The sequence below is a fragment of the Paroedura picta genome, chromosome 1 (assembly GCF_049243985.1).
Source record: "Paroedura picta isolate Pp20150507F chromosome 1, Ppicta_v3.0, whole genome shotgun sequence".
Taxonomy (NCBI): Eukaryota; Metazoa; Chordata; class Lepidosauria; order Squamata; family Gekkonidae; genus Paroedura; species Paroedura picta.
Window position 1 is genome coordinate 94,452,198 of NC_135369.1, and position 10,892 is coordinate 94,463,089.

The 10,892-nt window shown below is 46.0% G+C and overlaps 1 protein-coding gene across 2 annotated transcripts; it reads right to left on the bottom strand.

The window, feature by feature from the left end:
- Positions 1–427: 427 nt before the first annotated feature.
- Positions 428–5,607, bottom strand: LOC143840027 (proto-oncogene Mas-like). 2 transcript variants are annotated; one of them, XM_077342969.1, is made up of 2 exons: positions 5,508–5,607; positions 428–1,511 (listed from the first exon to the last, which is right to left on the bottom strand). In XM_077342969.1, exon 2 carries the CDS (start codon positions 1,508–1,510, stop codon positions 506–508), a length of 1,005 nt encoding a protein of 334 aa, XP_077199084.1. In that variant the 5' UTR covers position 1,511; positions 5,508–5,607; the 3' UTR covers positions 428–505. The 2 variants fall into 2 exon arrangements, with proteins under 2 accessions (XP_077199084.1, XP_077199168.1); XM_077343053.1 differs by lacking the exon at positions 5,508–5,607 and adding an exon at positions 5,150–5,251.
- Positions 5,608–10,892: the final 5,285 nt, after the last annotated feature.

Here is a 10,892-nt window from a genome sequence, read left to right on the forward strand (position 1 = left end):
TTTCTGTGAAAGAACACTTGCATAATTTTATGGTTGGGGGTCACCACAACAGGAGAAACTGTATTAAAGGGTTGCGGCATTAGGAAGGTTGAGAACCACTCCCCTAGACGCTCTCACTTTTCTCTTGATCCCTCCCCATTTCCTTTTGATTTTTATATTGGCCATCTGCTAGCCCATCTCTACTGACAGCCTCTTTTGCCAGGTCTTTCTTTGCTGTGGGTGATAATATGATAAATCACATTGAGATTTCAAAATATATCTACAGTGTCCCAGTCACTGTTGTTTCCAGTGCAAAGATTTTTGCAAAGTTCATGTTCTTTCCACACCCTTATTAGCTCAGCACCTTCCCTCCTACCCTTCGTTCTAGCATTGTCATTCTTTTCCTCAGGACAATGCAGGAATGAAACAGTAAAATCAGTCATCTGTAATATAAATTTATTCTAGCACTGTGATTTGTACATTTTAAAACAATGATTTTAGTGCGCTTCCAGAGCTCTGGATACTCTCAGGCTTGCTCTTGGTCTGGTTGCATTGCCATCATGCCCTTTCTTTCATACTTCAAAGCTCTCTCAAGAAACATATAAAAAGGCTCCTGGCCCTTCTCCTTCTTCCAGCAGCCAACAAGAAAGTATACAAAAGGACTGACAGAGCTACCCATGCAATAGAATATCAAACTAAGATGATAAAGCTCAAGACTATAATTGCGGGAAATGGAATAATTAATCCAACTAATAATTTCTGTAATTGGATAAAATATAAGATGTAGAGCAACTATAACCCAAATGCTGATGTCAAGCCTTGCTGGAAAGTTTTGCTGCGGTTTGATTTTCATCCTGATTAAAAGGGCCAAAATGGAAAAGACCATGCTGGGGAAAAGTATTAAAAAGGTCATGATGTGATTGAGTGCTGTTTTAACTCTACAAGGGAAACTGCTAATATTCAAAACTAAAATGTATTTTTGAGTGCACAAAAAATGATCTAACATGGTTAGTGAAACTGACACGGTCCAAAGAAAAGCACATATCAGTGTTGTGGAACACTTTTGTCGGTGAGATTGATACCAGGCTGGAGAGAAGACAATCAGACATCTTTCGGTACTCATAGCTGCTATGAAGTAAGAGTTCATACCATGTCCAAAGAAAAACATTATTAACATGAGTTGTCTAGCACGAGTATTAATAAGAATAGGGGTCAAATATTCAATAAAACTAATAAATGAACGCAGCAGTGCAATAAAATCACAAGCGGCCAAATTTGCAGCATAGACAGTGAACTTTGTCTTCTTGATGGCGCAACAAAGAAGCCAGAAGATGATTCCATTCCCAAGCAATCCCAAAATACTGATTAGGAGGCAGCTGATTACAACTGTTGAAAAGTCAGACAGAACAGAACTTTTGATTGTGCTCAAGTCCAATTCTGGATGGAAGTTCTTGTCCGCATCAAGGTATAAAAACAAGAGGCTTTTATGTAGCATGATGGTACTATCAAGGTGTGGTTTAGTTCTTCTCATCCTACCAAAATAAAACACAATCAGTTATAGTGTAAGGTACATCAATGTCTACTAAAAAGAGTTAGGAAAGTTTCCAGTGCTAACATCTCCATGAAACCACTGGAATAGGTTATCTGAGAGTTAAATTGGAGGCCTGTGGAAGTCCTGAAAAAGGGCCAGGAGAAGCTGATGGGATAATGGAAGGTTATAGGATCATAGAATAATAGAGTTGGAAGGGACCTCCTGAGTCATCTAGTCCAACCTCCTGCACTATGCAGGAAACTCACAACCCCATCACTCATGCTCTGTAGCCTGCCACATCCTTGAACGTTCAGAGAATCAGCCTCTCCGTCAGATGGCTATCCAGCCTCTGGTTAAAAATCTCCAAAGATGGAGAAACCACCACCTCCGGAAGCCTGTTCCACTGAGAAACCGCTCTGTCAGGAACTTCTTCCAGATGTTTAGACAGAATTTCTTTTACATTAATTTCATCCCATTGGTTCTGGTCCATCCCTTTGGGGCAAGAGAAAACAACTCTGGTCCATCCTCTATATCAGTGGTCCCCAACCCCCGGTTCGCAGCCTGGTGCCGGGCCATGAGAGCCTCAGCGGCAGGCCGCGGCTCCCTCCCCCCCCCCCCGCAGCAAGAAGCACGCCAGACCGCAAGCAAATGGGCCGCCGAAGCAGCCGATCAGCTTGGGGCCCAGCAAGCTTCTTGCTGCGGGAGGGGGGGGGAGAGGAAAGTGCGGCCGCCGGCAGCTCCACGCACACATGCATGCATAAAACTACTGCACATGTGCGTTTGTGCCCCCATCGGGCCCCAGGTTGCCCTCTCCCCCCACTTCTTCGCAGCGGGCCGCAACATGAAAAAGGTTGCGAACCGCTGCTCTATATGGCAGCCTTTAAATACTAGAAGATGGTTATCAGATCCCCTCTCAGTCATCTCCTCTCCAGACTAATCAGACCAAGCTCCCTCAACCTTTCCTCATACTTCTTCAATCTCCAAACCCCTCACCATCTTTGTTGCCCTCCTCTGGACAGGCCCCAGTTTGTCTACATCCCTCTTCAACTGGGGTGCCCAAAACTGAATATAGTACTCCAAGTGAGGACGAGCCAGAACAGAGTAAAGCGGTACCATCACATCCCATGATCTGGACACGATACTCCATTTGATACAGCCCCAAATCCCATTTGCCTTTTTAGTCACCAAGTCACACTGCTGACTCATGTCTAAGAGTCATAAGACTCCTAGATCCTTTTCGCACATACTACTGCCAAGACAAGTCTCCCCCATCCTGTTGTTGTTGTTATGTGCGAAGTCGTGTCCGACCCATCGTGACCCCATGGACAATGATCCTCCCCCATCCTATATTAGTGTAAATAGTTTTTCCTACCTAAATGCAGTACTTTACATTTGCCCCTATTGAATTTCATTTTATTTAGTTTAGCCCACTGCTCGAGCCTATCAGGATCATCCTGTATTCTGTTGCTGTCTTCGGTTGTGTTTGCTACCCCTCCCAGTTTAGTATCGTCTGCAAATTTAATAAGTATCCCCTCTAAACCCTTATCCAAATCACTTATAAATATGTTGAACAACACAGGCCTCAGGCCAGATCCCTGGGGCACTCCACTTATCACTCTTCTCCAAGAGGATGCTGGAAGATTTACAAGGACCCTTTGGTTACTATCTGTCAACCAGTTATCGATCCACCTGACAATTAGAATATTATGTAGAACATTATCAAAAGCTTTACTGAAATCCAGATAAACTATGTCCACTGCATTCTCCTGATCCAGCAAGGTAGTTTCTTTCTCGAAAAAAAGAGATAAGGTTGGTATGACATGACTTGTTCTTGTGAAACCCGTGCTGAGTCTTAGAAATCACAGCTTCCTTTTCCAGCTGCTCATGGACCGTTTGATGATTTGTTCCAACATTTTGCCAGCACAGATATCAAGCTATAGGGTCGGTAGTTACCTAGATCCTCCTTTTTTACCTTCTTGAAGACGAGGACAACATTCGCTCACCACCAATCATTAGCAGGGCTTTTAGGAAGGGCTGCAGTGGCCTTTCAGTGTGGATGCAAGCTGTGCAGTAACCCTCCCATTCGGCTTGGATTTTCCTTTTCTCTGCAAAACTCCTGCGTGGTTTCCTGTTGGCTTTCCCTGACCTTCACATATGGACTGGCTCTGATGACTAACTCTGCTTATCTGGCTCCTGACCTCAGCTGGCCCTTGACCACTCTTCACCTTACCCCCGACTCTGCTTGCTTCGGTACGTGTAAGAATCCAGACTGGACATTGACGATGCTCTTGCCTGGTGACTCTGGCTTGGCTCTGCAGCCAAGGCACCTCCTGCCCAGGTGCCACTGGGTGCGGCCAGATAGTGCAGCACACCTTGCACCCACCACCACATCCTAGAGGCTGGAACTAAGAGCCAGCAGCTCCAGCCAGGATGGACCAGGCCACAGCTGCACACTTGGCTGCCCGCAGCCAGTTGCTGGAGCAACAAGTGACTGACCTGAATGCTCAGAACCAAGCCTTAGAGGTCCAGGTACAACAACTCACCACTGCAGTAGTTCAGCAAGCTTCTGGGGCTTCAGCAAGCACCTGGGACTGCCGCCCAAGGTCCTTTTCCCTCCTGCCCTCTCAAAGTTCCAGAGAAGTATGAGGGGCGGTGGGGGGATTTTTCCATGTTCCTGGCACAAGTTAAAATATTTATTGGTGTCCATCATTGGGAATTCCCCACAGAACATGCCAAGGTCATCTTCACCATGAGCCTGCTTAAAGGGCCAGCTGCCTGGTGGGCTACGCCACTTCTGATTGCCGATGCTCCCGAGCTGGCCCATTTCCAGGCTTTCATGGCAAAGATGGAAGAAGGTTTTGGAAAACAGCGCTCCATGAGGCTGTCTTTGAAAATGGTCCAGAAACTTAAATTGGTCCAAAATACAACAGACAGCTTACTGAAAGAAGTGGGGAACAGAGGTTGTACCACCCCATTGCTGAAAATCTGCACTAGCTGCCCTTTGTCTGCTTCTATTTCAATGTCTTTTTAATGAATACTTTAATGTTTTCTATGAGTCCTTGGATAGTTTGTATTGTTTTAACGGTATGCTTTATTTTTTTACTACTAATTTATTATGGTTTTATTTGTAAGCCGCCTCAAGCAGTACTCTGGAGAGGTGGCAAAAAAATCTACTAAATAAATATGTTTGAAGGGTCACCAATTATGGTAATTCCACCTCTGCCATTGCCTTCCTGGTGCTCAAATGTGCACCAGTTGACAGGCTTCACTCAGGATGGTTGAAGACCACCATGGAATACCAGGGTCGTGGCACAGAGGCAGGCAATAGCAAACCATCTCTGTTTCTTGCCTTGAAAAGCCTTTGGGGTCATCATCTGTATTTTGACAATAAAAACAACAACAATGTTCTGCAAGAGCTGAAGTTTACAAATGATCTTCAAGGCAGGCGCTTATCTAGGAAGGGTAAGGGCCTCCTCTGGAGACATAGATCTATCTCTAGACAGGAATATGTCTTGGAAAAGTTGTGAACAATAACCCAAGAAGAACCAGAGGGAGCACTTGGAGACTGCCTATCAGTGATGCTGAGCCACTCAGCCCCAGAGAGAGGAAGGAAAGCTGGCCACAGCAGCTGAATTTCACCTTGAAAGGCTGATCCATCAGTCACAGAGCCCAGGCAGACCACCCCAGCTGTTGGAGTTGCCATACTTCATGGACCTCATTAACTGTGCTGCAGGAATGCCCCTGCAGGCAGGCCCCTTCTCTGCTTTCTTCTAGGCCAGACCTTCCTGCTGGGCTGTACCCAGTCATTGGGCAAAGGTAAGTCCATTCCAGTGGAATCAACAGTGCAGTTACAGAGCAGTCATCTGGTATCTGAATGTAGGAATTAGATATCTAGGCATTGAGGGGTCAGCCTCTGAGAAATTGTTGAGATTCCATTTTCAGACTTTAACAGCCTTAATATATGTGGAGAAGAGGGAAAGATGAAAACTTGCCTTACCATGTCAGAGGCAAGCATCTGACTGAACTATGATTTTCTCTTTGTTTGTGTCCTTTCTGTCACCTCTTTCACTATGCTTATGTGTGCCCGATGTAACACATGGAATGGAGAATCTCATTACCTCACAGCAATTGTGTGGTGAAGCTCACTGTGATATCATTTGGCATGTATTTCAAATGGTCTAGGATTTGGGATGGAAACTCCCTTGAATACTGTCTGTTAGTGGAAAGTGTGCTTCATACAAGATATTTTGGTAGCATTTGAAAATATTGTCAAGTCTCACTCGCAATAGCACTTACAGGGACAAACAAATTCTTGATGGGAGACCATGAGGCACTAGGGAATAGTGGTTACTGTGCCAGATAAGCATTAAAATTACAACTCTGTTTAAAAGCTTAATTGGGGCCCACTTTCCAAACTCTGATGGGTTCCACCGCGAATTAAAATTCTATTAGAAGAATACTGTGTATTGCACTGTTGTCTTTGAATAATTAGTTTAAACAATCTTAAGGCATCGAAGGGGCTTCCTAACCACTTCTTTCAGCACCTGGCATACCATCCTCTTGATGGCTGTGGTTCAACAGATAGAATAGCTGCTGCCCTATAGATCTTCTGATCGTATTGGGAAGTGTAGTTTCCATGCTCCATAGGCCCAAAGACTTAGTGCAGGATACCTGGGGAGGGGAGAAAGGAGGACACTGTCCAGTCTTGTAATATTGCTAGATCTAAAAATAAAGAGTAACTGGATGAGGAGAACTGGCTTCAGACAATTATAGTGTGATCAGGAACTAAAATCTTCTGTAGAACTGCCTCTGTCTGTACTCAATAACAAATTAAAGTCACAGGATCTTATGTAAAGTCTAGACATTACCACTTTCTTAAAACTGAAAATATGTGTTTAAATTGTAAATTCTATCACTACAGTCCTTGAAACTCTGAATTTTGTTTTATTTGATGATATATGAAGAGTCGCCTTGGACTTCAGTGGGGTATAATGCCATAGAGCAGGGGAGGCCACACTGTGGCTCTCCAGATGCCCATGGATGACAATTACCATGTGCCCCTGCCGGCATAATACTGGCAGTGGCTCATGGTAACTGTAGTCCATGGACATCTGGAGAGCCACAGTGTGGCCTCCCCTGGCATAGAGTCTACCATCCAAAGCATCAGTTATCTCCAAGCAAACAGAACTGATTTCTGGAGGACTGCTATCACTCTGGGACATCTCTAGGTCCCACCTGCAGCACGAGCTGGACATCCTATATGCATAGGAAAATAAACTGTCATATGTATTTCCAAAATATAAACATCTAGGGTTGCAATTTGCCAGCCTCCAGTGGGGCCCCTGAAATCTTCTAGAATCACAACTGATGTCCATACAGAGATCAGTTCCTCTGAAGGAAATGGCAGTTTTGAAAGGTGGAACGTATGGCATTACACCTCTGCTGAGTTCTATCCCACCTTCAAACCTTGTCCTTCCTAGCCTGTATACCCAGATATCCAGGAATTTCACAACCCAGTGTTGGCAACTCTATCTACAGCTTCAATGGTATTCCCATAGTAGTAAATTTACAGCATCCATCCCAGGACCCTGATCAAGTATACTCATTCCTCCCTTTCCCCCATTGTTCTAAAGGCCCTCTGTTTCTCTTCTTTTTCTTTCAACTCTGCTCCATCCTCTATATCAGTGGTCCCCAACCTTTTTATCACCGGGGACCACTCAACGCTTGACAATTTTACTGAGGCCCGGTGGGGGAGGTAGTTTACTCCTCTACTCTCAACCACTGCCCTAACGCTCTCTGATCGCTATGGTAATGTTTAAACATCCCTTCAAAATAAGATACAGACACGCCACAACAATGAACATAAGGAACATTTTATTTTCATGGAAATTTTAACTCATGACAATGACAAATCAATGGGAACCCTGAGCTTGTTTCTCTGCAACGAGATAGTCCCATCTGGGAGTGATGGGAGACAATGGCACCCGAAGTGAGTTGTAAAGGGCCGGGGGGGGGTGAAGTAAACGGCCGGGGGGGGGGAGGCGTCCTTCACAGCCCACCTCCAATTAGTCGACGGACCACATGTGGTCCGCGGCCCACAGGTTGGGGATCGCTACTCTATATGGAAGCTTCCATCGTTAAGGATGAGTGGAAGTGAGATCTTGTGTTGCTGGTGACACTGTAGCATTCAGTCCAAACACCAGCACCATGATGGCATCACGTTCCTTTGCAGCTTTCATTTACTGGATTCTGGATTCAGTTATGCTTTGCATAGTATTGAATCCCCAAATGCTATTGCACTGCTTGATCTTGTCCTTGCTCTCTCCCCTTCCGCTTGGAGGTTAGCGACCCTACTCTCAGTGTAATGAACAGGTGCCATAAAGGTGGAAATAATAGAAGTTCTCCTCCACAGGTGGTCAACATAGTTGCATATAGAGGCTTTAAGAAATCCACAGCAAACAAAAAATGTCCAGACATTTCCAAGATTATTTTATGGACTGTCATAATATATGTTCAATCATTGATGCCACCTAGTGGTCCAGTGAGTGATTGCAAGGGAATATCATTGGGCATGGCAGATTGGGGGGGGGGGATCTCACTTTCCTGTTTCTGGTCTGTTCTAAGATGGAGGCCTGGCTGAGGCCTTATGATGTATATCAGCAATATAGTTGCATCCGCTTGGCCAGTTTGGACCACCTACATCATACATAAGATTATCCTGTACAGATTACTTTCTAAAAAATATTTGGGTTTCTAGAACAATTGTTATGACATGGTATATTCCTTAGCTACAGCAAAGCAACTGTAGTAAGATTTTTAAAGTCATTTCATGTTTTATTATAGTTCCAAGGTCCGAGGATCTGGAGTAATTCCAGCCCAGGTTTTTCATAGTGCTCTGTGGAAATTGGCTAAGCAAGGTGCTAGGAAAGACTCTGGCAGGCCTTGGGTTCTTTACTTCATCCAAAATAAGTTATCCTTTGTCTACTCCAAAAGATCCTGAGATATTTTTGACTGATTGTGGCATCTTACACTTTTGTTCTGCCCATTCAGTATTATTAGCTTCAAGACATTGATAGTCTTTCTGTATAACTGTTTGATTGACTACCATCAAATTCTTCTGTATGGCCCAGAAGAATTCTGTATGGAGCCTGCAGCAATAGTAGAAGGGCTGGGCTAGGCTGATGTTATTCTCACTGATCCAGGATGTTATAGAAGCAGATGGATGTTGGCAGATTGGCTATTGAGTATTCAGAGAAGGGGAGCCACTTAGAGTAGAACAAAGTAGTTATTTGGGAACTTACATTACTACACGGAAAGAGGGATACGCAACCTAGCAACATGCTGGGGGCAGGGGGAGGAAGGAGAGAAAGAACTAAGAAACAACAGGGAAGAACCTGAGAAAAGTATTCTGGGGCAAACAAAGAAATGACATTTAGCAGAAGGAGGTAGGGACACATATCCTGGTAACCCTATAGCCTGATCTAGGTGTAGTCTGCACGGAGCTTTTATTCCAATCCCAGGTTGATTCAGTCCCTGCCATCTCCACTGAATGCGATTTCCATTTTGATTTTGTCCGATTTAAATTTTCCCTCTGCAACAAGCATGATTAATCCGGAGAGACCCTACCTTTATCCTGCAATATCCTGGAGTAGATATAACCTTCAATATTTGAAGAATCTAATTGAGAAAGCATGAGAAAACTTGTGGAACTCTGACTGCTTTGAATTTGTTCCTGAACTCTGTGGTAGAGAAGCCCGGATTAGCTTCTCTGGGTTCCTTAAAGGGGAAGCCCTAACCTTTCTCAGCAGAAGCCCCAGAAGCCTAAATTCTCTCAGTAGAGATTTGCCTCTTGGTTTTTTCCTCCCTCCTCTGCTGTCTCCAATCCTCTCCCCTGCCCCTCATTCAAGAAAATAAAGAAAGATGCTCCTGCTGCGCTTGGCTGTCCCCTCCCCTTCTGAGCTTCCCTAACCATGTGCAGAAGACTTTTCTGTTTCAATGGGGAGGGGGGGAGAGGAAGACCCAAGTTCAAATCTATCTGGATTCAGCAGGATCCACAACGGAATAAACAAAGCAAGTGCAGACTCTGCCCTAGATTGCCCAGGCATGGCCGATCCAATCAGAGCTCCGGAGCTACACAGGGCTGACCCTGGATGGCAGACCATCAAGGATTTGGGTGGTAGTTCCTCCAAGGAACACTAGGGGTCTTGATGCCGAGGCAGGAAATGGCAAAAACAACAATGGCACAAACACATGGGTTCTCTGTTGCAGCCCTGCCCTATGGGATGGCCTGCTTGATGAGATCAGGAAGGCCCTCACTCTCCTCGTATTCTTTAAACAATGCAGGAGGTCAATTTTACCCAAGCTATCTTTAAACAGCCCCGTAGCGCGGAGCGCCACGGACTGAATAAAGCAGTAAGGGCTGTGTGGGAGGAGTTAGGGTGGGCCCTGTCCGGGATAAAAACTCGGAGGGGCCAATCAGACGCTGCGAGGCCGCTCCGCCGGCCGGCAGAAGGCTCCAGAGAGCCTCGGGTGGGGGGTGGGCCGGGAAGCCTTCTCTCGGCCGGCGGAGCGGCCTCGCAGCGTCGGGGACGCGGCCTGGCCGCTCCGCCGGCTGGGAGAAGGCTCCGCGCTAAGCCGCGCCTCCAGCCATCACCGCCTGGCCTTTACTTTCCTGCGGCAGGAGCCGCGCCGCAGGGCCCCGCACCGCACCCAGCCCTCGCCACCCGTCCACTGCGCCATGGCTGCAGATGCCTTCCTCGCCTCCTTCTGGCCGCCACTGCTGTGCCCCAGGTTAGTTACGCCGCGTTACACTCTCCGACGCTTACAGTGCCACCAGCATCCCCCGTGCCTCTCTTCCGCCTGACTCCCCGCCCACACAGGCCCCTTTCGCCATCGCCGTGCCCTTGCCTGAGCCCTCCTGGCGCCCATTTTATTACTCTTTAAAATGGGCTTAGAATCTAGTAGGGTAATAAAATGGTTAATAGGATAGGATAATAGAATAATAATAATGGTTAGAATATAATAATAATAATAGAATAACAATAATGGTTAATAGGATAGGATAATAGAATCCTATTAATATGGTTAATAGGATAATAGAATGGTTCAGAAAGGTACTTCAATAAGCGGAAAGGGACTGTGGACTAGGGTTTGGAACTTCAGCATCCAAAGTGGCCATTCACATCCGAAGCAGCCAGCGCCACGCCACGGGGTGGAGGGGAGGTACGAGTGTCACCATGCCAGCGCTTGCACCTCCCCTCCCCATCCCCCCACCCCACAGCATGGTGCTGGTTGCTTCGGGCGCAAACGGCCACGTCAGACACTGAAGCAACCAACCATACTGTGGACTATACAATTGTTTATAGTACTAGACTTAAAGTCT

Coding starts and splice junctions, on each gene's coding strand:
- LOC143840027 (XM_077342969.1), bottom strand. CDS start 1,510: ATGAGAAGAACTAAACCACACCTTGATAGTACCATCATGCTACATAAA.